The sequence below is a fragment of the Mus caroli genome, unplaced genomic scaffold (genome assembly GCF_978045245.1).
Source record: "Mus caroli unplaced genomic scaffold, Mus_caroli_1 scaffold_20, whole genome shotgun sequence".
NCBI classification, from domain to species: Eukaryota; Metazoa; Chordata; class Mammalia; order Rodentia; family Muridae; genus Mus; species Mus caroli.
Window position 1 is genome coordinate 22,088,804 of NW_028227275.1, and position 27,270 is coordinate 22,116,073.

A 27,270-nucleotide genomic window follows, 5' to 3' on the forward strand; every position below is an offset into this window, starting at 1 on the left:
CACTTCACTCCAGTCAGAATGGCTAAGATCAAAAATTCAGGTGACAGCAGATGCTGGCGAGGATGTGGAGAAAGAGGAACACTCCTACATTGTTGGTGGGATTGCAAGCTTGTACAACCACTCTGGAAATCAGTCTGGCAGTTCCTCAGAAAATTGGACATAGTACTACCGGAGGATCCAGCAATACCTCTCCTGGGCATATATCCAGAAGATGTCCCAACCGGTAAGAAGGACACATGCTCCACTATGTTCATAGCAGCCTTATTTATAATAGCCAGAAGCTGGAAAGAACCCAGATGCCCCTCAACAGAGGAATGGATACAGAAAATGTGATACATTTACACAATGGAGTACTACTCAGCTATTTAAAAAAATGAATTTATGAAATTCCTAGCCAAATGGATGGACCTGGAGGACATCATCCTGAGTGAGGTAACCCAATCACAAAGGAACTCGCACAATATGTATTCACTGATAAGTGGATATTAGCCCAGAAACTTAGGATACCCAAGATATAAGATACAATTTGCAAAACGCATGAAATTCAAGAAGAACGAAGACCAAAGTGTGGACACTTTGCCCCTTCTTAGAAATGGGAACAAAACACCCATGGAAGGAGTTACAGAGACAAAATTTGGAGCTGGGACGAAAGGATGGACCATCTAGTGATTGCCATATGCAGGGATCCATCCCATAATCAGCTTCCAAACGCTGACACCATTGCATACACTAGCAAGATCTTGCTGAAAGGACCCAGATATAGCTGTCTTTTGTGAGACTATGCCGGGGCCTAGCAAACACAGAAGTGGATGCTCACAGTCAGCTATTGGATGGATCACACGGCCCCCAATGGAGGAGCTAGAGAAATTACCCAAGGAGCTAAAGGGAACTGCAACCCTATAGGTGGAACAACAATATGAACTAACCAGTACCCCGGAGCTCTTGTCTCTAGCTGCATATGTATCAAAAGATGGCCTAGTCGGCCATCACTGCAAAGAGAGGCCCATTGGACTTGCAAACTTTATATGCCCCAATACAGGGGAACCCCAGGGCCAAAAAGGGGGAGTGGGTGGGTAGGGGATTGGGGGGGTGGGTATGGGGGACTTTTGGGATATCATTGAAAATGTAAACGAAGAAAATACCTAATAAAAAAATAAATTAAAAAAAAAAGAATAACAGCATGCACCAAACTGGTATCACCTTTCCAGCAACTTACAGAACCATTGTGATCCACCAACTGTGCCCTCACCTGTGACATCTGGGTACTTCAGCAGGAGTAGGAGAGCATATCTCAGTGTTGTGCTTGTTGTCTCTGTTCCTGCACCAAAGAGGTCATTGATAGTGCTTGCCAGATTTTCAAGTGAAAACTCTGATTGTTCAATGTGGTTTACCTATAAATAATTTTATACAACAATCTGATAAATTATTTACTAGCATATCTTATTACAGTGAATCTACAGTTGTGCATTTGTACATTTGTACAATTTATACAGTTGAATATTTGATATTGAAATTGTAAAATTTAAGGAGAAACTACATAGCTTCCATTTCAAATGGCTACTCTAACTGTATAGAAATTCACTGAGTTGTATAGACTTTGGGTCTATTTTTCACATGATTTAATTATCAATTCACAAGATTACTTTGTAATAAACCTTATACAACTTTTTAAAGTTTTATGGTATTGCTAACAAAGATCCTGGAATATAGAGTAGAGCAGAAATTAAAGTATCATTTCAGAAACTATGGCACATATTTTTATAATTTTAAATTTCACCCTAAATTCTTACTGGCCTGACTTCCATTGATGTGATTATTTGCATATAAGTATGTATACTTTTGTAGTATTATGCCTGGAAAATATTTTATTCATTATCTATTTTCTCCTATTAAATTCATATGAAAGAGAATGTGTGCTAGGTTTGATCTTGGATATACGGATTCATCCATAAAAATTACTTGTTTTCTTAATATAGTGAAGAACAGTCTAAGGTGTGCGACTCAACTCTCTGGGTCTCTCTGCTAAAGTAAGGCGTGTGTATAATAACATTCTTTGCCTTAAAGTTAAATAAATCCATGCTTTCTTAGTGCATTAATACCTAGATTTCCTCTTATTTTTAGAAAGTAACATATCATTGTGTGTACACACCACATTTCTTATCTATCTATTCTTTGATTCGTTCTATGTTGATTATCTCAACTACTGTGAGAGCCACCATAAGAAAAAAAAAAACATGAATCTGCAGGTGTGCTTTCTATATGTTGATACTCTTTGGATAGAAGCTCAGAATTAAAGTGTCCTATTGATAGACATATAGAAAGATTCTAGAGGACCTCTGAGATTGTTCTCCACAATAACTATAATAATTGATATTTTCATCAACATTTTATCAGTATCTATCCCATTCCATTATGACCAGTAGTTTTTTTTTTCTTTGAAAAACTGCCAGAATTACTATGGTAGTATTAAATCTCATTGTAATATCAATTGTGCTTTCCTGGTGAAATATTTCATGCATAATTGTGCTGAAATTATACTTCCAAGTATAAAAATCTAAAACTATGTGACAACTTTTATTGAAGAATAACAAAAGTATATGTAAGTGGCAAGATGCAAAATACTTTAAGAGTTACAAACTATGGACAAAATGGAATTATCCCCAAATTCAATGCTTACTTAAAACAAAAGTCAATCACCATGATACAACACATTCTTAGAACAAATAAAACAAGATCACATGATCATTCTATTTGACAAAAAAAAGCAATTGAGAATTGTTTATACAAACTTGCATGGCATAAGTACTTGGAACAGGTAGATAGAAGACAATGTATCTGCCATGATGAAGACCATCTGGGAAAAGTGCAAATCCTAAGTATATTCTGTTGCAAAAGACCAAAGGTTTATTCTAAATTTACTATGGGAATAAAATCTAAGAACATATGCTTTAATGAGTTTCCATACTCATAGAAGTTTTAATCTGAACAATTAAATAAAAAATGAAATAAAATGAAATAGGAAAGGATAAAATACATTGGAATTTATGAAGAAAACTTGATTAAATATGTAGAAAAGCACAAACAATCCAGACAGGAAAAGACTCAATCAAAGCTAATAAGTGATCTCAGCACAATTTTAGGGGAAAATGAATCTAGTTATAAAATTATTCAGCAAAAATAACAATCTGAAATGAAACAGGGTCTTGGCTGATGCAATTATCAGGACAAGCCTCACATGGTTTTTAGCAGCAGGTTTTATTCTCTCCTTGGCCTCATTTTGGGGCTTTTTATTTTATAAAAAACTGGCTAATCAACTGGAAAAATGTTGGTGGAATTAGAAAAAAGACTATCTTAGTAAGTGGGAAAAAAGTAAATGTGGAAATAGAGAAGATGGGGAAGAAAAATAAAAACATCAAGAAAAGGACCAACAAAAAGTTCATTCCCAGCGACTATACCAGAGAAAAGATATTTCCTACAGATAGAGAGAGAGCAAAAGGCACTCAAGTCATTTGTATAAAGGAAAGATACTGATTTATTTGAGTTAATTTTATATCCAGCTATTTTGCTTAAGTTGTTTATCAGCTGGAGAAGTTCTCTGGTAGAATTTTTGGGGTGGCTTATGTCTACTATCATATCATCTGCAAATAGTGATACTCTTATTTCTTCTTTGCGAATTTTTATCCCCTTGATCTCTTTTTGTTGTCCTATTGGTCTAACTAGCACTTTGAATACTATACTAGCACTTTGAATACTTGAATACAATATGAACGAATAGATATGTAGATGTGAAGAGAGTGCACATCCTTGTCGTGTCCCCAATTTTAGTGGTATTGCTTCAAGTATCTCTCGATTGCAGTAAATTGATTTTATTGTGTTTAGGTAAGGGCCTTGAACTCCTGATCTCTCCAATACTTTTAACATGAAGGGGTGTTGTATTTTGTCAAATGATTTTTCTGATTCCAAGGAGATAATCATGTGATTTTTTTTTCTTTAAGTGTATTCACATAGTGGATTACATTAATGGATTTTCATATATTGAACCAACCTTAAATCCCTGGGATGAAGCCTACTTGATCATAATGAATGATGGTTTTGAATAATGGTTCCTGGATTCAGTTTGGAAGAAAATATCTACCGGAGTTTATGGTCCTTTGCTCACAAACAGTAGGGATGGTCTTTGGAAAGTATAATTTGACTTCCCAAGGATGTATTGTGCATCTATGAAATATAGATGAAGATTTCAAGGGAGAAATTAAAAAATGGCCTAAGTTTTTTTTAAAGATATGAACTTAATACCGGTGATGGAATTGCTCAACTGTTACTGTTTCCCTATATCAGAGATAAAGCTGTTCCAGTTGAAAGATCAGAAGAATTTTGAATTTCAGGAAAACATATGTCTTTGCAAATAGTTGTTAATCATCAGAATCCAAAATTAAATTTGCTATGATACTGAAATAGAAGATGTGGTGGATACAGAAGCTAATGTAACTATTATTTCACACAAACCTTGGATTTCAGAATGGCCACTTCAAAAATGTTCTAGGCATTGGAAAGTCATCTCACAGAAAACACACTTGTGATGTCTTACTTGTGTGGAATCAGAAAGTCAAATAGAAAAGTTAAGGCCTTATGTGCCTGACACAGCCATAAATTTATGGGGATGAAATTTAGTACAGTAGTTGGGAACTCATATTACTATTCCCTTAACAACAAGTAGAGTCCCTAAAATAAAGGGTGAAATACTACTCAGGAAAGTATAGAAAGTTATCATCCAGAACAACCATTGACTTTGCAGTTTGTCCAAAAACAGAACAAAGCATGGACTGAGTTTTCAATTATATAAGGGAAAGGTCACTGCTAAAATTATACCAAAGTCCCTACCCATAAAATGGTTGAGTAATAAGTTTGTATGGGTAAAGCAGTGGCCATTAACTTAAAAAAATTACATGCACTTGAGCATCTTGTACAAGAACAGCTAGAGGCACAACATATAGGAGAGTCTACTAACCCATCTAATTCCCTCACATTTGTTAAAAATAAAGGAATTTTGGAAATAGAGAATGTTAACAGATTTAAACCAATAGGTCCATTACAGTCTGGAGAGCCTTTACCTTCTTTATGATCTAGGCAAGGCCTATGTTAGTAACTGATTTAAAAGACTGCTTTTTTACTATCCCCTTGCAAGATCAGAATAAGGGGGACAATTGCCTTCTTCGTGCCTACTTATAAATAATGCTTGACTTGTAAAAAGATATCAGTGTAAAGTTCTTCCACAAGGAATGTTAAATAGTCCAAATCTATGTCAATATTTTGTGCAACAGGCACTAGAAATAGTTCATTGGCAGTTTGATCAATCCATTTTTTACCATTACAATGATGGCATTTTGTTTGCTGATTTTGATGCAGATACTTCCCAGAAAATAATTAATAATAATAATAATAATAATAATAATAATAATAATAATAATAAATCCAGACAGTGGTGGCACAACCTTTTAATCCCATCATTTGGGAGGCAGAGACAGGCATATTTCTGAGTTTAAGACCAACCTGGTCTACAGAGTGAGTTCCAGGACAGCCAGGGATACACAGACAAACCCTGTCTCCAAAAACAGCAACAACAAAAAATACCTTATTAGGATTTGTAGATTACTTCTGAAAAAAATATAGAGGAGAGTTTGCCCACTATTTATATCATAAAATAAGTCAACAATAAAATTCCAGGCAGAAGATACAGATCAGAACTTACCAGTTATGAACTCTTAATGATTTTGAATAATTAATGAGAGATATTAATTGGTTATAGCACATTATTGGGTTAACTACTCAAGAGTTAAGAAATTTGTTTCAAATGTTACAAGGATATTCAGACATAGACAGACCCAGACAGCTAACAAAGGAAAGAGAGAAAGGTTTAACTTTACTAGAAAAGAGAGTGCAAGATGTATATGAGGATTGCATAGATCCAAAACTGAATGGTATTTTGCTTATTTTGCCTTCAATTCATTCTCCTACTGGGCTCATCATTCAAAGGGAAGACAGTATTTTAGAACAAATCTTCTTAGTATGCAAAGTAAAAAAGTTAAAAGACATATTAGAAAAGGTTTCTGATTTAATTATAAAAGGAAGAATAAAACTATGCTAATTGTCAGGAGTAGATCTAGCAAAAATTGTACTGCTTTATATTAATGCTGAGATTACTTCATTATGGGTAATCAATAAAAATTGTCAAAGAGTTTGTAGCAACTATTTGGAAGAAATTAACAACAATATCTTAAAGGTGTCTTTAGTTTATAAAAAGCACTAACTGAATTTTCCCATGTATTGTAAAGGGAACACAAATTCTTTAAATACCTACAATATATACAGGTTGGGAATACCTGGTTATAAGTCAAAAAAATAAGCAAAGTAAAACAAAACCCATATGCTTCACTTCAAAAATCAGAGTGTTATGCAGTTCTCATGGTATTAGATTTTCCTGAGACTCTGAATATAATTACTGACTCTCAATATGTAGAAAGAGTTATTTTGCATATAGAAACTATTGAATTAATTCTAGATAATTCAGAATTATCCTTGTATTTATGCAACTGCAATAAGCAATCATAAATAGAAATTATACATCATGTATCATCCATATTCTGTCTCATACAAGCTTGCCAAGTCCTTTGTCACAGGAAATGAAAACATTGATCAGTCTGAGTAGGAAATGTGTTGGAAGCCTCAAAATTTTGTATTCAATGTCATGTTAACAGTAAAGGTTTAAATAAAAACTTTTCTATCACCTGGCAACACCAAGGAAATTACAACAAAATGTCTTTCTTGTACTTTGTATAACCAAACTCCATTACCTGCTAGAAGAAACCTTAAGGGCACCAAAAGAAATGAAATCTGGCAGATGGATATGTTTCATTTTGCAGAATTGGAAAACTAAAGTTTATACATCATACCATGTTACAAACTCATGTTTTTCATGGGCAACTATTTGAGCTTTGAAATGGCTTCTTTTGTAGTTTCACCTTTACTGAAAGTAATGCTATTATGGAGAGAGCAACACAAATTAAGACTGACAATGCCCCCACATAATCTCCAGTAACATGAAACCATTCTTTTCTGAAAACCTTGACAACTTTCCCAAAAAGAGGAAGAAGAGACCCTGATAATCCACTGCCTTCCTGGCAAGCCAGAAAAGCCAGGATAAGAAATAGTTACCAGCTAATTAATCACTGACAGGTTTGTGAGCAGGATTTTGATCTCCTGCAATGCAGAACTATCCAAAATGAAGAGCAACAATAGGCCTATAAACAGAACTTCAAGACAGAATATGCTGAATACTGCACTTTGCATGATCAAGTTGGGGAACACAGTCCTCACATAAGGATCTCTTAAATTGGCAATGTTCTGAATGAATTCATAAATATTTAGGTAAAAGGAAACTCCTTGAAATTGCTATGGCTCATCCGGCCGGATCAGCACAGGGGAAGCTTGAGCACAGGGTCGCCTGACACCCGCCAGCTACCCACGACGCCCGCCACAGGATTTTGAGACTGCTGGTGAGTGGAACACAGCTTCTGCTCCAGTCCAATCACGCGGGACCTGAGACTGCTTTGGTTGGGGAGGCAGAAATCCGGCCTACGTAGGGCCACAAGCCTCTTCTGGCCAGAAAAGCACCGGGGTAGCTAGGGCGCAGGGTCAGCTGACACTCGCCAGCTACCCACAACACCCGCCACAGGATCTTAAGACTTCTGGTGAGTGGAACACAGCTTCTGCTCCAATCCAATTGCACGCGGGACCAGAGACTGCATTAGTTAGGGAAGCAGAAAACCGGCCTGAGTAGGACCACAGGCCTCTTCCGGCTGGACCAGCACCGGGATACCGCCAGCTTCCCACGACCCCCGCCGCAGGATTTTGAGACTGCTGGTGAGTGGAACACAGCTTCTGCTCCAATCTTTAAACAGTGACAACGATAACAACTAACCCCAGAGATTACCAGATGGCGAAAGGTAAACGTAATAATCTTACTAACAGAAACCAAGACCACTCACCATCATCAGAACCCAGCACCCCCACTTCGCCCAGTCCAGGGCACCCCAACACACCGGAAAAGCTAGACACGGATCTAAAAGCATATCTCATGATGATGGTAGAGGACATCAAGAAGGACTTTAATAACTCACTTAAAGAATTACAGGAGAACATGGCTAAAGAGTTACAAGTCCTTAAAGAAAAACAGGATGACACAATCAAACAGGTAGAAGTCCTTAAAGAAAAACAGGATAACACAATCAAACAGGTAGAAGTCCTTAAAGAAAAACAGGAAAACATATCCAAACAGATGATGGAAATGAACAAAACCATACTAGACCTAAAAAGGGAAGTAAACACAATAAAGAAAACCCAAAATGAGGCAACACTGGACATAGAAACCCTAGGAAAGAAATCTGGAACCATAGATACGAGCATCAGCAACAGAATACAAGAGATGGAAGAGAGAATCTCAGGTGCAGAAGATTCCATAGAGAACATCGGCACAACAATCAAGGAAAATGGAAAATGCAAAAAGATCCTAACTCAAAACATCCAAGAAATACAGGACACAATAAGAAGACCAAACCTACGGATAATAGGAGTGGATGAGAATGAAGATTTTCAACTCAAAGGACCAGCAAACATCTTCAACAAAATTATAGAAGAAAACTTCCCAAATCTAAAGAAAGAGATGCCCATGAACATACAAGAAGCCTACAGAACTCCAAATAGACTGGACCAGAAAAGAAATACCTCCCGACACATAATAATCAGAACAACAGATGCTCTAAATAAAGATAGAATACTAAAAGCAGTAAGAGAAAAAGGCCAAGTAACATATAAAGGCAAGCCTATCAGAATTACACCAGATTTTTCACCAGAGACTATGAAAGCCAGAAGATCCTGGACGGATGTTATACAGACACTAAAAGAACACAAATTCCAGCCCAGGCTACTATACCCAGACAAACTCTCAATTAACATAGATGGAGAAACCAAAGTATTCCACGACAAAACCAAATTCACACATTATCTCTCCACGAATCCAGCCCTTCAAAGGATAATAACAGAAAAAAACCAATACAAGGACAGGAACCACGCCCTAGAAACAACAAGAAGGTAATCACTCAACAAACCTAAAAGAAGACAGCCACAAGAACAAAATGCCAACTTTAACAACAAAAATAACAGGAAACAACAATTACTTTTCCTTAATATCTCTTAATATCAATGGACTCAACTCCCCGATAAAAAGACATAGACTAACAAACTGGCTACACAAACAAGACCCAACATTTTGCTGCTTACAGGAAACTCATCTCAGAGAAAAGGATAGACACTACCTCAGAATGAAAGGCTGGAAAACAATTTTCCAAGCAAATGGCATGAAGAAACAAGCTGGAGTAGCCATTCTAATATCTGATAAGATTGACTTCCAACCCAAAGTCATTAAAAAAGACAGGGAGGGACACTTCATACTCATCAAAGGTAAAATCCTCCAAGAGGAACTATCAATCCTGAATATCTATGCTCCAAATACAAAGGCAGCCACATTCATTAAAGAAACTTTAGTAAATCTCAAACCACACATTGCACCTCATACAATAATAGTGGGAGACTTCAACACACCACTTTCACCAATGGACAGATCATGGAAACAGAAACTAAACAGGGACACAGTGAAACTAACAGAAGTTATGAATCAAATGGATCTGGCAGATATCTACAGAACATTCTATCCTAAAACAAAAGGATATACCTTCTTCTCAGCACCTCATGGCACCTTCTCCAAAATTGACCACATAATTGGTCACAAAACAGGCCTCAACAGATACAAAAATATTGAAATTGTCCCATGCATCCTATCAGATCACCATGGACTAAAGCTGATCTTCAATAACAAAATAAATAATAGAAAGCCAACCTTCACGTGGAAACTGAACATCACTCTTCTCAATGATACCTTGGTCAAGGAAGAAATAAAGAAAGAAATTAAGGACTTTTTAGAGTTCAATGAAAATGAAGCCACAACATACCCAAACTTATGGGACGCAATGAAAGCATTTCTAAGAGGAAAACTCATAGCTCTGAGTGCCTCCAAAAGGAAACTAGAGAGAGCACACATTAGCAGCTTGACAACACACCTAAAAGCACTAGAACAAAAGGAAGCAAATTCACCCAAGAGGAGTAGACGGCAGGAAATAATCAAACTCAGGGGTGAAATCAACCAAGTGGAAACAAGAAAAACTATTCAAAGAATCAACCAATCAAGGAGCTGGTTCTTTGAGAAAATCAACAAGATAGATAAACCCTTAGCCAGACTCACTAGAGGGCACAGGGAAAGCATCCTAATTAACAAAATCAGAAATGAAAAAGGAGACATAACAACAGTTCCTGAAGACATCCAAAACACCATCAGATCCTTCTACCAAAGGCTATACTCAACAAAACTGGAGAACCTGGATGAAATGGAGAAGTTCCTAGACAGATACCAGGTACCAAAGTTGAATCAAGATCAGGTTAATGATCTAAACAGCCCTATATCCCCCAAAGAAATAGAAGCAGTCATTAATAACCTCCCAACTAAAAAAAGCCCAGGACCAGATGGGTTTACTGCAGAGTTCTATCAGACCTTCAAAGAAGATCTAATCCCAGTTCTTCACAAACTATTCCACAAAATAGAAACAGAAGGTACTCTACCCAACTCATTCTATGAAGCCACAATTACTCTGATACCTAAACCACAAAAAGACCCAACAAAGATAGAAAACTTCAGACCAATATCCCTTATGAATATTGATGCAAAAATCCTCAATAAAGTTCTTGCTAACCGAATCCAAGAACACATCAAAACAATCATCCATCCTGACCAAGTAGGTTTCATCCCAGGGATGCAGGGATGGTTCAATACAGGGAAATCCATCAACGTAATCCAGTATATAAACAAACTCAAAGACAAAAACCACATGGTCATCTCGTTAGATGCGGAAAAAGCATTTGACAGGATCCAACACCCATTCATGATAAAAGTCTTGGAAAGATCAGGAATTCAAGGCCCATACCTAAACATGATAAAAGCAATCTACAGCAAACAAGTAGCCAACATCAAAGTAAATGGTGAGAAGCTTGAAACAATCCCTCTAAAATCAGGGACTAGACAAGGCTGTCCACTTTCTCCATACCTATTCAACATTGTACTTGAAGTCCTAGCCAGAGCAATTCGACAACAAAAGGAGATCAAAGGGATACAAATTGGAAAAGATGAAGTCAAAATATCACTTTTTGCAGATGATATGATAGTATATATAAGTGACCCTAAAAATTCCACCAGAGAACTCCTAAGCCTGATAAACAGCTTCGGTGAAGTAGCTGGATATAAAATTAACTCAAACAAATCAATGGCCTTTCTCTACACAAAGAATAAACAGGCTGAGAAGGAAATTAGGGAAACAACACCCTTCTCAATAGTCACAAATAATATAAAATATCTTGGCGTGACTCTAACTAAGGAAGTGAAAGATCTGTATGATAAAAACTTCAAGTCTCTGAAGAAAGAAATTATAGAAGATCTCAGAAGATGGAAAGATCTCCCATGCTCATGGATTGGCAGGATCAACATTGTAAAAATGGCTATCTTGCCAAAAGCAATCTACAGATTCAATGCAATCCCCATCAAAATTCCAAATCAATTCTTCAACGAATTAGAAAGTGCAATCTGCAAATTCATCTGGAATAACAAAAAACCTAGGATAGCAAAAACTCTTCTCAAGGATAAAAGAACCTCTGGTGGAATCACCATGCCGGACCTAAAGCTCTACTACAGAGCAATTGTGATAAAAACTGCATGGTACTGGTATAGTGACAGACAAATAGACCAATGGAATAGAATTGAAGACCCAGAACTGAACCCACACACCTATGGTCACTTGATCTTCGACAAGGGAGCTAAAAACATCCAGTGGAAGAAAGACAGCATTTTCAACAAATGGTGCTGGCACAACTGGTTGTTAACATGTAGAAGAATGCGAATTGATCCATTCCTATCTCCTTGTACTAATGTCAAGTCTAAGTGGATCAAGGAACTTCACATAAAACCAGAGACACTGAAACTTATAGAGGAAAAAGTGGGGAAAAGCCTTGAAGATATGGGCACAGGGGAAAAATTCCTGAATAGAACAGTAATGGCTTGTGCTGTAAGATCGAGAATTGACAAGTGGGACCTCATGAAACTACAAAGCTTCTGCAAGGCTAAAGACACCATCAATAAGACAAAAAAACCACCAACAGATTGGGAAAGGATCTTCACCTATCCTAAATCAGATAAGGGACTAATATCCAATATATATAAAGAACTCAGGAAGGTGGACTCCAGAAAGTCAAATAACCCCATTAAAAAATGGGGCTCAGAACTGAACAAAGAATTCTCACCTGAGGAATACCGAATGGCAGAGAAACACCTGAAAAAATGTTCAACATCCTTAATCATCAGGGAAATGCAAATCAAAACAACCCTGAGATTCCACCTCACACCAGTCAGAATGGCTAAGATAAAAAATTCAGGTGACAGCAGATGCTGGCGAGGATGTGGAGAAAGAGGAACACTCCTACATTGTTGGTGGGATTGCAAGCTTGTACAACCACTCTGGAAATCAGTCTGGCGGTTCCTCAGAAAATTGGACATAGTACTACCGGAGGATCCAGCAATACCTCTCCTGGGCATATATCCAGAAGATGTCCCAACCGGTAAAAAGGACACATGCTCCACTATGTTCATAGCAGCCCTATTTATAATAGCCAGAAGCTGGAAAGAACCCAGATGTCCCTCAACAGAGGAATGGATACAGAAATTATGGTACATTTACACAATGGAGTACTACTCAGCTATTAAAAAGAATGAATTTATGAAATTCCTAGCCAAATGGATGGACCTGGAGGGCATCATCTTGAGTGAAGTAACACAATCACAAAAGAACTCACACAATATGTATTCACTGATAAGTGGATATTAGCCCAAAACTTAGGATACCCAAGATATAAGATACAATTTGCTAAACGCATGAAACTCAAGAAGAATGAAGACCAAAGTGTGGACACTGTGCACCTTCTTAGAATTGGGAACAAAACACCCAGGGAAGGAGTTACAGAGACAAAGTTTGTAGCTGTGATGAAAGGATGGACCATTTAGAGACTGCCGTATCCAGGGATCCATCCCATAATCAGCTTCTAAACGCTGACACCATTGCATACACTAGCAAGATTTTGCTGAAAGGACCCAAATATAGCTGTCTCTTGTGAGACGATGCCGGGGCCTAGCAAACACAGGAGTGGATGTTCACAGTCAGCTATTGGATGTATCACAGGGCTCCCAATGGAGAAGCTAGAGAAAGTACCCAAGGAGCTAAAGGGATCTGCAACCCTATTGTTGGAACAACATGATGTACTAACCAGAACCCCGGAGCTCTTGTCTCTAGCTGCATATGTATCGAAAGATGGCCTAGTCGGCCATCAATGGAAAGAGAGGCCCATTGGACTTGCAAATTTTATATGCCCCAATATAGGGGAATGCCAGGGCCAAAAGAATGGGAATGGGTGGGTAGGGAAGTGGGGGGCGCTATGGGGGACTTTTGGGATAGCATTGGAAATGTAATTGAGGAAAATATGTAATAAAAATATTAAAAAAAAAGAAATTGCTATGGCTATGCTATGCTTTTAAACATTAATATATTCTGTATTGTCAGGAGAGTTGGCTAGTAAGATTGGGGAATAGACAGGAGAAGGGTCTAAGAGACAGAAGAGTATGGTCAGAGAGTAGAAGAGAAGATTGCTGATGACAGTTGAGTCAGGAGAAGCTGAGCTGAGCCAGAGAAGATATTGCCAAGAGACAGTTAGGAAAGAATCTACAAGCAAAGTCACAAAATAAAGAAAAATAAATAAAGAATAAAAGCTACAGGACAACAGGGATCATTAGTGTGTGTGGTATGTTTTTTTCATACTGATAAGATGCTTTCCAACTAGAAGAAATTGGAAGTGGCAGTGTTTTGTAGGCGCATAAAATACCACCATAAAATAAATAAAACAGTTACTGCCCTGAAGTACCACGTAAACATACTGGGCTGATTTTCTGAACAATAATCTTAAAAAAATACAAATTTAGATGACACAGATGAGACAAAATAGTCAGTCAAAATTACAGCAAAATCAAAGAATTCAGACATCTGAATTTTAAGTATTGCTATACTTGTAAAGAGCTCATGGTTGTGAACCTCTAGCAAAGGATCATCAAGATCGGTGGAGCAAAATCGATGTGCACAACCAACCAAAAACATTATAGTCAACTGATGTTTACGGAGCCCCAAGAAAATTAAATAGGAAATTGTCTTTTGAATAAGCTACACAGTGCCAACATGGTCCATGCTGCCAGGAAAACCAATGGTTACCAATCCTTAATCACTTCTGATGAAAATTAACTTGAGGTTATATGGAAAGCCTTGCTCTTTGATACACTCTTTTTCTACCACATACCTCTCCAAACACAATTCAGTCCTTCAGAAATTAACTTCTATATCTATCATTTTTAAATAAACACTATGGCTAGAACAAATTTAATCCACTAGACACTCAGGAAATCTAGCCACACAATATGTGCATTAATGCTGCCAATATTCACACTCCATGATAGTTGGTTATATTTTACTTAATTAGAATTTTTCCCAGCTTACCTGTCCTTTGGATTGTTTTCCCCTCAACTACAATTAAGTCAGTGTGCTCTAGTTAAAAAGTTCCCTTTATGTTTCCAGTATCTGTATGGTGCATTCCAACACATAACATATACCAAACTATTTTTCAAATGATACTTACTTAAATCATCTCTGACAAACATTTCAGTGTTCAACAAACCACAAAATGCTTAAACAATAAAATAATCATATTAACATTTTACCTGTTTTTGTTTAATCAGGTAATAATCAATAAAGTCACGGGGGTTTGTAACATCCAGTGATTCCTTGTGTTCGTTTATTTTCTCCAAAAAATAACTGTTTAGATAATTAAAATTTTTTACTATTTTGTGATGACTTCCAGGACAATAGTCAATGAGTGAAGGGAAACTATTGCAGACCTGTAAAATCAGATCAAGAATTTATTTTGTTAAGATGCTTTAATTTTAGTTATGTGCATGTGTATTTGTGTATCTGTCTCTGTGTGTTATTTTCTGTGTTTATTTGTCTGTGTGTATGTGTGTGTCTATACATACACATACATGTGTGTGATATATGTATGGGTGCCTTTGAAGGTTAGATGTGTCAGATCCTCTGAAGCTAGTGGTTTAAGTCACCTCACATGGGTGCTGAAGATTGGACTAAGGTCCAATCTTTGGAAGGTAAAACACACCCTTAACCACTGGTGAATCTCTCCATTCCCTGACTGTAGACATAAGGTATTATGTACTGTGTAAAATGTATCCTTCTATCATTCAAGTTCTGATTTCCCTATCCCACTCTCTGGTTTCAATCTAAGACAGCATTATAATGCTTATGTAAAGAATCTCTTGTATAAGGTTTGTGAAAATAAGGTTCACCGTTTATTCACTGATTTCTCCATAAAAGCTGAAAAGCCAATAACTAGGCAATAGAAAAAAATAAGGTAGGACTTCTACGAGGCAGGGAATAAGGAAGAGAGATGGGAAGAGAGAATTCAGCATGAGGAATAGATCCAGAAAGACATAAGAGCAAAATACATCTGAAGTCCAGAGAGCCAGACCAATCCAAAAATGCAAATGCTTGGGTATTTTGCTGGTAGGCAGCCAGATTAGATTACAGAATTAGAATAGAATTATAACGCCTAGTCATCTTGTTTTAACTTGGAAATTATGAAATTTTCTTAGTCTCTCTGTGTCATTATTGGGGAACTAGCTAAGATGAAGAAAATCAGCTTCTGTATTAATTTACAATATACACATATATTAATATTCATTATACATACACCAAAGAACCTTTTTAAATGGACAGATGTGAAGAAATATACACATCTAAAATATATAGAACTTCCAACTTAAGTTTATAGATTTAGACATGAATAAAAATGGTGTTCAATGTAAAGAAATGTTTCATTTCATGCATAGAGTAATGTAATGCTCTGTGATAGTAGAAAGAATTGGGTGAAAAATTCCTGACCAATTGACCAAAGATCATAAGTTTCTACATTAATGAATCCCTTTTAGTATAAAGGATATTTATAACAATTCATTAAAGGCATATAGCATTCCTTTCCTACAAGTTTGAAATATGATATGATGTAAATTATTGACATTAACAGTTTTCAGTTGACAGCAAAATAGAAGAGTTGGATGACTTGATTTAATCAAAAAGGTATATTTAACTCCTGTAAACCAGATTCATCATGGAGCGAATGTTCAGAAGTGGGTGGAGCTCCTTAGAGCCTCAAACACAAATGTACATCATACCTCTTACAGACTTCTCTATGCTCACACAGTTATTATGCAGAGTTCAGGAGATGGCTATTCAGCCTAGGATAATATAAGGATATTTGTGGTCCACACAGCATTAAACTACTCATATTCTCATTTCTACTTGTTACCTCATGACGAGAATTCTGGCTCAAGTATCAAACCACTGAAAATACTCAGGGTTTTCAGGCAGATTTCATTACCACTAGTATTCTTTCTCCTTTAAGAGAATATTCTTTCTAGACTACTCCTGCCCAGAAATATGATGAGTATTGCTTAGTGGTTTAAAGAGGACAAGAATGTTGCAAGAAGAATGTCCTGTGAGTGATTGGGCATACTTCTAGATGTTAGTGCTGTACTTTATACCAACAGCTCTGTGTACATCAATGGGGAAATCAATGACTAGGTAGCTTGAAGGATTAAGCCAACCTAGCCTTTGTCCTTCAGATTTTCTATTGGCATAGCAAAGGGCTGAGGACTCCCAGATTTTCTTTCCATAATATACTGTCCAGAACCAAGGTGTCTTGTCACCTCATTTTTTGGTCCACATTGAATTTATCTGTGACAATAAAGCACCATGTTTTTTCAAAGAAGGAAAAATTTCTTGACTTCACCTGCAACCATGGGGAGCTCAGAATCTTGACATTCTCATTTACTTTATCCATGAGGATAAGAAATTCCTTATCTTTATAATCAAAACGATTCTGGAAAATAATGGAGCAGATGACATTGCATGGAGCACAGCTCAGGATGAAGGTAGGGTCACAGGGTGATCCTGAAGATTGAGAAAACAATTAGAAAAAATACCATTAAAATGGACAAAGAAGATATGTTGCTTCTATTAACAAGTAAAAATTCTTTAGGAGTTTTAAACCATATCTTGCCTACAATTTTCCTAACAGATAAGAATTTGTTACATATAAAATTGAAATATCACTTCGATCTTAAACTTGAGGGGGTTTTCTGGAGAAAACCAAGATTTATAGGATTGTAAACATTTCACAAAATATAATTATCAAATGTCTATGATGATATAATGCTTAAAATTTTGCCCCATATTGATGTGTATGATCTTACAGGTTTAAAAGTCATAAGGAGTATACCTGTTATACTACTTCAACAGTTTTAGCTTTCTTCTATACGGAAAGAAAACAAAAAAAAGTTATAATGAGAAAATTTCAGATATCTGGAGCAGAATTATAACTTACTACACTGCCTATGTGCTATAGGATACTCAGAAGGAAATAGAAAAGTGTATACCTGGAAGTTATGTATCCACAATCAGTAAATTGTAAAAGCAACTATTGATCTAAAGAAGGAGGAAAGGGCAATAGTGTAGATGAGTTTACATATGAGAAGGGAAAACATGATAAGAATTCTTCCTTGTTACACAATAAAGAATATTGTGCAACATGTAGAACAGCAAGTTCTCCATGCATTTCTTAATATTACCAAATAAAATGAAAATTTTTATTTTAGATATTATTCTAAGAGGGCAAACCAACATGAAGGAAGTGGTAGAGACTTCCCTTTATATTTTAGCATTGAAAGCAATGCATTTTACTGAGTGTCATGTCTTACATGCACAATTTGGACCCATAAGCCAACGTTTCACAGAGCTGGAGGCAAAGATTAAGAGACTCCAGAGCACAAGATACTAGAAAATAAGACAGTCCAGAGGAATAATGTTTTAGCTAATGGTACCCAATTTACAGAACAGAGAGGAACCCTATATTTCATTTGTGGGTGTTCCTCTGAGAGATAAAAAGACAGATCACACCAGACAACTGAGAATCCAGGAAAAGATATTGGGAAGAATGGAGAATCAGTTTCAAAACTGCATAGTTAGGGGGATCAGACACAGGTTTCTTACTTCTATGACCACCAGGCATGCTAGTGGTACACTCATATATTTACAGGTAAGTATTTATAAAAGGAAAATAAAAATAAATACATCTTTTAAATATAACAATTCTGAGCAAGAAGATAATAGGAAAAATAGAAAGGGAATGTCAAGAAAGGTGATGGTATATGAACATGTTCACAGCATATGGTACATAAATGTCTTTTTTTCAAATTTTTATTAGATACTTTCTTCATTTACATTAAAAAATGCTATTCTGAAAGTCTCCTATACCCCCCACCCTGCTCCCCTACCCACCCACTCCCATTTCTTAGCCCTGGTGTTCCCCTGTACTGGGCATATAAAGTTTGCAAGACCAAAGGGACTCTCTTCCCAATGATGGCTGACTAGGCCATCTTCTGCTACATATGCAGCTAGAGACATGAGCTCTGTGGGTACTGGATAGTTCATATTGTTCTTTGACCTATCTAGTTACAGACCCCTTGAGCTCCTTGGGTACTTTCTCTAGCTCCTCCATTGGGGGCCCTGTGTTTCATCCAATAGGTGACTGTGAGCATCCACTTCTGTATTTGCCAGGCACTGTATAGCCTCACAAGAGACAGCTATATCAAGGTCCATTCAGGAAAAGCTTGCTGGCATATGCAATAGTGTCTGCATTTGGTGGCTGATTATGGGATGGATCCCCGGGTGGGGCAGTCTCTGGAAGGTCCATCCTTTTGTCTCGGTGCCAAACTTTGTTACTGTAACTCCTTCCATGGGTATTTTGTTCCCAATTCTAAAGAGGAATGAAGTATCCACAGGTTGGTCTTCCTTCTTCTTAATTTTCTTGTGTTTTGCAAATTGTATCTTGGGTATTATAAGTTTCTGGGCTAATATCCATTTATCAGTGAGTGCATATCAAATGTGTTCTTTTGTGATTGGGTTACCTCACTCAGGATGATATCTTCCAGATACATCAATTTGCCTAAGAATTTCATAAATTCATTGTCTTTAATAGCTGCATAGTACTCCATTGTGTAAATGTACCACATTATCTGTATCCATTTCTCTGTTGAGGGACATCTGGGTTCTTTCCAGCTTCTGACTATTATAAATAATGGCTGCTATGAACATAGTGGAGCATGTGTCCTTATTACCAGTTGGAACATCTTCTGGGTATATGCCCAGGAGAGGTATTGCTGGATATTCCAGTAGTGCTATGTATAATTTTCTGAGGAACCACCAGACTGATTTCCAGAGTGGTTGTACAAGCATGCAATCCCACCAAAATGGAGTAGTGTTCTTCTTTCTCCACATCCTCGCCAGCATATGATGTTACCTGAGATTTTGATGTTAGCCATTCTGACTGGTGTGAGGTGGAATCTCAGGGTTGTTTTGATTTGCATTTCCCTGATAATTAAGGATGTTGAACATTTTCTCAGGTGCTTCTCAGCCCTTCGGTATTCCTCAGTTGAGAATTCTTTGTTTAGCTCTGCACCCCATTTTTAATGGGATTATTTGAATTTCTGGAGTCTAGTTTCTTGAGCTCTTTTTATATACTGGATATTAGCCCCCTATTGGATTTAGGATTGGTAAAAATCCTTTCCCCATATGTTGGTGTCCTTTTTGTCTTAATGACAGTATTTTCTCCCATGCTCATGGATTGGCAGGATTAATATAGTCAAAATGGCTATTCTGCCGAAAGCAACCTACAAATTCAATGCAATTCCCATCAAAATTCCAACGCAATTCTTCACTGAGTTAGTAAGGGCAATTTGCAAATTCATCTGGAATGACAAAAAATCTAAGATAGCAAAAATTATTCTCAAGAATAAAAGAACCTCTGGGAAAATCATCATGTCTGACCTCAAGCTGTACTACAGAGCAATTGTGATAAAAACTGGTACTCGTACAACGACAGAGAGGTAGATCAATGGAATACAATTGAAGATCCTGAAATGTACCCACACACATATGGTTTCTTGATCTTTGACAAGGAAATTTATACCATCCAGTGGAAAAAAGATAGCATTTTCAACAAATGATGCTGGCACAACTGGTGGTTATCATGTAGAAGAATGCAAATTGATCCATTCATATCTCCTTGTACAAAGCTCAAGTCTAGGTGGATCAAAGAACTCCACATAACACCAGAGACACTGAAACTTATAGAGGAGAAAGTGGGGAAAAGCCTCAAAGATATGGGCACAGGGGGGAAATTCCTGAAAAGAACAGCAATGACTTGTGCTGTAAGATTGAGAATCGACAAATGGGACCTCATAAAATTGCAAAGCTTCCATAAATATTATTATAAAACAAACACTAGCTTTCCTATTGGCGCCAGTTCCAGATCACCTTGGGATGAACTCAGCGGATGGTCCCAAGTCCCCAGAGGACTCCATGTGATCTTAGGATCACTGGTGAGTGAAACACAACATCGATTCCAACCCAATCATGCTGGGCCTGTGCCAGCAGCAGGGAAGAAGAAAGCCTACCTGGCCAGGGGCTGAAGTCCCTCAGTTGACAACCCCATGGTCCCCAGAGGACTCTCTACGAGATCTTAGGATGACTAGTGAGTGGAACACAATATCGATTCCAATTGTGACTGGCTTATGACAGCAGGAGCAAGGACATGGGAGACTTGCCTGACCAGCTGCTCACGTTGCTTCTGGTCAGTTCTGGTATATCTTGGTTTCAAACACACCAGACAGCCCCACAGTCCCCAGAACACACACCACTTCCAGGCGCTGGAATCTTAGGATTCCAGGATACCAGGATACAAGGAACTTGAGACACACGAGGATCTCAGGGTCTCAGAGGAAGCTTGACTGCCAAGAACTCTGACACACCCAGAATCTCAGGTTCACAGGAGCCCAGATGACAGGATCACAGACAAAGCTGGATTCTGAGGAGTACTGAATCAATCATGATTAAAGGAAGGATAGGCTCCAATCGGATAAATTGTGGGCAGCAAGCACTTGAGATACTCAGATGGCTGGAGCCAAGCATAAGAACAGAAGCAACAGAAACCAAGGTTACTTGGCATTATCAGAACCAAACTCTCCCAACATAGTAAGTCCCGGATACACCATCACACCAGAAAAGCAAGATATGGATCAAAGTCACTTCTCATGATGATGATGAAGGACTTTAAGAAGGAAATAAATTACTCCCTTAAAGAAATAAAGGAAAACACAGGTAAACAGCTAGAAGCCATTAAAGAGGAAATATAAAAATCCCTTAAAGAGTTACAGGAAAACAGTACCAAACAGGTTAAAGAATTGAAAAAAGCCATCAAGGATCTAAAAATGGGAGTAGAAAAAATTTTTAAAAATCACAAAGGGAGACGACTCTGGAGATAAAAATCCTATGAAAGAAATCAGGAACCATAGATGCAAGCATAGCAACAGAATACAAGAGATGCAAGATAGAATCTCAGGTGAAGAACATTTCATTGAAAATATTGACCCAACAATCAAACAAAATGCAAAATGCAAAAAGACCCTAACTCAAAACATCCAGGAAGTCTGGGACACAATAAGAAGACCAATCCTAAGCATAATAGGAGTAGATGTAATGAAGATTTTCAACTTAAAGGGCCAGTAAATATCTTCAACATAATTACAGAAGAAAACTTCCCTAACCTAAAGAAAGAGATGCCTATCAACATACAAGAAGCCTAGAGACCTCCAAATAGACTGAATCAGAAAACAGATTCTTCCAGACAGATAATAATCAGAAAAACAAATACACTAAAAGAAGACAGAATATTAAAATCAGCAAGTGAAAAAGGTCAAGTAAGAATATAAAGTCAGACCAAACAGAATTACACCAGACTTCTCACCAGAGACTATAAAAGCCAGAATATCCTGGACACATTTTATTCAAAACATAAGAAAACACAAATTCTAGTCCAGGCTACTATACCCAGCAAAATTCTCAATTACCATAAATGGAGAAACCAAAGTATCCCATGACAAAACCAAATTCACACAATATGTATCCACAAATCCAGCCCTTCAAAGGACAATAAAGGAAAATTCCAACATAAGGAGGGAAACTATGCCCTAGAAAAAACAAGAAAGTAATCCCTTTCCCAATCTGTCGGTGGCCTTTTTGTCCTATTGACAGTGTCTTTTGCCTTAAAGAAGCTTTGCAATTTTATAAGGTCTGATTTGTCAATTCTTGATTTTACAGCACAAGGCATTGCTGTTATGTTCAGGAACTTTTCCTCTGTGCCCATATCTTTGAGGCTTTCCCCACTTTCTCCTCTATAAGTGTCAGTGTCTCTGGTTTTATGTGGAGTTCCTTGATCCACTTAGACTTGAGCTTTGTACAAGGAGATAAGAATGGATCAATTAATTAAAATCCTTAGAAATCAAATAGCTAATCAAATTTTAACTACAGAAAATTCTTGAGTAGTATCATTACTGTGGTAGCAAAAGAAAATTATTTTTCTAGACAAATATACACAAAGAATTAAGTTGTGCAGAAATGACAGGCAGAACTGACAGCTAGGAGAGTTAGTGAAAGTAGTTCAGAATTAATTTTAAAAATGATTTCAGTAGAAAGTATTTTCTTGTTTCTCTGTACATTTTAAAGATCTGGGCCATCATGTGTGTTTTACTAAAATGTAAGTCAAAATGCTGAGAACCATAGTAGAAGAAATGATTAAAATGATTACATATATTCATATTTATTAAAACATTCCTGAAACTCTGGAATGAATCCAACTAGATTATGGAGACTACTCTATTTGATTCAATTGTGAATTTTGTCACAAATATTTTATTGAAAAAAATCTTTATAATCTTCAGAGATGTTAGCCTAGAATGGTCTTCCTTATTCCCTTCCTCCCTCCCTCCCTCCCTCCCTCCCTCTCTCCCTCCCTCTCTTCCTTCCTTCCTTATTTCCTTCCTTTCCTTTCTATAGATCCATCTATCAATATCTCCTGAGTGTTAGAATTAAAACCATGCACCAACACACCCAGCTTTCTTTTTGTCTAAACATTATGTTATTATTTGTTTGGTATTTTTTAAGGTTTTCGGGGGCAACATTGTTACAAATTTTATAGTATTCAAATTGTTCATATAGGCTAAATATTATAGTGTTTGAAGGTGCTACGTGGCCTACTAGAAGAGAACATAATGATCAAGTTTACCCAGATAAAGACAGTGAGTTACAGTAACAACTTGCCTGGCAAGGAATATCAACTGATACCACAGTAACATGCACATCATGGAAATTACACTTTTCTCTTTTGGTTTAAGGCCTGTTCCATGAGTTAAAACACATATTTAGCATTGTTATCAGGCCAAGACTCTATGGCTAGACATATCATGGACCCTGAGACTAAGTCTAATATTATCACTCTAAATGGGCTTAGTGTTAATCAACTCAGATAACTTTTCATAATACCCATTTCTTGATGTATCTCAAAACCCACATCAGAGAAATTTCTACTTGTATTAGATGACAAATAACATGGAAGAATGCAGAAACTCAAGACACAGAGCACAAAGAAACTATGGTATACTCAGCACTAAATGGGACATTGATATCTCAGGGCTTCATCTTGTTAGAGCTTACAAGTCATTATGGAAGAATGGAAGAAAAAGTCTGGAAGTCAGAGGTGGATGACTATGAGGAAACAGTGTCTCCTGGACACAACAAGGTGGCTGCACTTATCAACTTAACAGTGACTGACAACATTCAGGAAACCACACAAGCTTAAGCCAGACCTAATCCCAGTGTGGAGAGAGGAGATGGCTACAAAGTCCCACCAATAGTCAAGAAGTTACTGGCAATTCTTACTTCTTAAGATAGAATGGTTTGGTTTTCTTTAATAGTGTAGGCTATAATATGTCAACCATACTCCAAAAGAAAGCCACACATACAAGATATTTCTTAACCACTGTCAGAGAAGCTTCTGCTCAAAGTAGATGATGACCAAAACAAAGGTTACAAAAGGACAGGGTACAAAAAATGAGAAACTGCAAAATGCTTAGTCCTAAATATAACTTATATACTATCTCCCTTCCTTGAAAGATTCAAGGATCACTGGGGAAGAACAGAAGCGTAGTAAATGACTACAAGAAAACAATGTCTTCTGGGCACATCAGTACAGATGCTCATATGAACTCTATGCAAGATAGAGCCAGAAAAAAATTCTAACATGGAAATTGGACATGATGTATACCATATCTAGTGAAGGAATTATTTACAATTATTAGCTTCTGGAAAAGAAAGTGTCAATTTACTCTAGAAGTAAGCATAGCTGCCACCCCTTATTAAAGATGTCTCTTCTTAACAGCAAATGAGGATCATCACAGAAAGTCACAATTGGAAACAATGCAGATACCAACAGATTGTAGGGATACCAACTTCAACAAACACATCTAAATCACAACTTCTGCATGTATAACTTAAAGAACATGCAGAAGAGGAGGCAGAAAATTGTCAGAACAAGAATATCAAGAAATCTATTATGAAAAATTCTGTCCTAGAAATGGCTGCAGAAAATATTGGAAAAATGACTGAAGTGCTAATGTGGGGAGATAAAAAGTTCGAGACCTATCCCTAGACAGGGAGCTATATATGACTGCTGGGACTGGCATTCTGTGTGACCAGAAAAACAAGCAAGCAAACAAACAAAAAACCTATGAATTCACTTAACTCCTTGGGACCAGCAAGAAAGAGAAAAGTTCACACATATATACACAGAGAGAGAGAGAGAGAGAGAGAGAGAGAGAGAGAGACAGACAGAGAGACAGACAGACAGACAGAGGCAGAGAGAGAGACAGAGAGAGAGACAGAGAGACAGAGAAAGAGAGAGACAGAGACAGAGACAGAGAGAGATGAGAGATGAGAGATGAGAGGGAGAGAGACAGCAACAGAGACAGAGAGAATGGATGAAACAAGAGGCAGAATCCACAAACTTCATACATACAAATACGCATGCATATATACATATACACATATATACATATGTACAGACAGACATATACATATTTACCCATAGAATGGTTAAAGCAAAGCTCCAGAAAGCAGGCTCCAGGTATTCCATACATACATATATAAATACACACACCTGAAGGATGGAAGGAACAGTGTTCCAACCCCCATTTGTACAAACTTTACACACACACACACACACACACGGCACATAGTTGATAGATGGGAGAGCCAATGTCCCAGCTAAACCATTCACACATACAGAGTTGATTGATGGGAGAAACAATGTACCAGTCACACCATACCATCCATTATTTTTTCTTCCACAGATTATATATCCCATCAAAATCTTTCAAGCAGTATACAATTATAGCGTGATTACGTGTTAGTTTTCTTCTAGTGAATGATTATGAGAAAAAAATGTTACATTTTCACATATCTTTACAAAAAATAACATTACATAGCACAGGTAAAGAAAACTAATTATTCTAAACACCCACATGCATTCATAAGCAAGGAACTTCTATAGATTAACAAAGGGTAAGCAAGCAAGAGAGTTTTCTCAGCTTGTTTCTCTTACTGGGAGGCAGCAATTTGCTGTTACAAAGAAAGAAGTAATTACAATACTATTTGTCTTTAAAAATAATCTTGTAAAAATCTTAATCACAAATCTAAACTTTTATATAAAAATCAGTCAGATCTATCTTAAACCCTCAAAATGCACATCTACTCATCAGCAATTCTTAATAAATCTTAGGAAACTGAGGGCAAAAGTGGGTATAAGAAATGAATTATCACCAGTCCAGCCTCAGTGAGAGTCACATAAGACAGTACAGCCACTGTCTTGTTCCCTGACTATAAAGGGTCCCTAGCTTAACTAAGAGTGTGCCTTTCTGAACTTTACAATGTTTGCTAAGATGTTTTACATCAGAGCCAGTAGTAAAAAAAAAAAAAATCTCAACCTAGCTTAACTAAGAAATTCATTTTTCCCAAAGTTTTCTAAGGGTGGTAGTCATTGTTGAAAATTTAAGTTTTTCTCTAAGGAGGTGATTGAATCATTAATCTGCTCCAGCAGCAATGCCCAAAAGAGATCAAGTACTAATATTGTGACTGCCACCAATACTGTCCAGTGAGGGCCTAGAAGCCCCTTTAAAGTTTTCATATAATGCTTAGATTAAGAGGGCAGCAAGCAGAGCAGAACTCCATAACAGCATAAAATTCTCAGTACACATAGTCCTCAGGGCTGTGTCACACCAGTGCCTACCCATATGGCTGCAGTAACACATGGGCTACATTCCATATGTTCCAAAGCCATTTGTCATTCCTCCTGCACAACTCCTGGCAGAGAATTGTCAGCCATAAAATCATGCATACAACACCCAACAAGAAAAACCTACTCATCTGGGCGTGGTGGCGCATGCCTTTAATCCCAGCACTTGGGAGGCAGAAGCAGGCGGATTTCTGAGTTCGAGGCCAGCCTAGTCTACAAAGTCAGTACCAGGACAGTCAGGGCTATACAGAGAAACCCTGTCTCAAAAAAAAAAAAAAAACAAAAAACAAAAAACAAAAAACAAAAAAACAAAAAAAAAAAAAACAACAACAACAAAAAACCAACAACAACAAAAACAACAGCAACAAAAAGACCTACTCAAGAGGCTGTGTATGTGTGCATCTACATATATATACATGATAATAAAGAAAAAGATGCCATGAACTTGAGAATGGGAGAGTCATGAGATGGGTATAGAAGAAGATAAATAGGAAGGAATGGAGGGAGGAAATGGAATGAAGTAAATTAAAACATGTTTAAAGCAAGTACAAAATTCTGAGAGCACTGATAAAAGTTTGGCTAACATGTCACTTATGTCACCACAAAATGAATTTGATAAAGTTGAATAGATAGGAGAATAGGAGTATCACAATCAAAACACATTAAAGATTGCCAAAGTTGTAATAATTTTTTAAATAAACACCTATACAC

The 27,270-nt window shown here is 37.1% G+C and overlaps 1 protein-coding gene across 1 annotated transcript in view; it reads right to left on the reverse strand.

Moving 5' to 3' along the window:
- LOC110288681 (cytochrome P450 2C29) overlaps positions 1 to 27,270 on the reverse strand; it is a 51,982-nt gene that overhangs the window by 20,161 nt on the left and 4,551 nt on the right. Inside the window, exons 4-6 of the mRNA XM_085833770.1 lie at positions 17,107 to 17,267; positions 14,969 to 15,145; positions 1,250 to 1,391 (exon numbers count right to left, since the gene is read on the reverse strand). Of these exons, the coding sequence (XP_085689896.1) occupies positions 1,250 to 1,391; positions 14,969 to 15,145; positions 17,107 to 17,267 (480 nt within the window). The remainder of the gene's footprint in view (positions 1 to 1,249; positions 1,392 to 14,968; positions 15,146 to 17,106; positions 17,268 to 27,270) is intronic.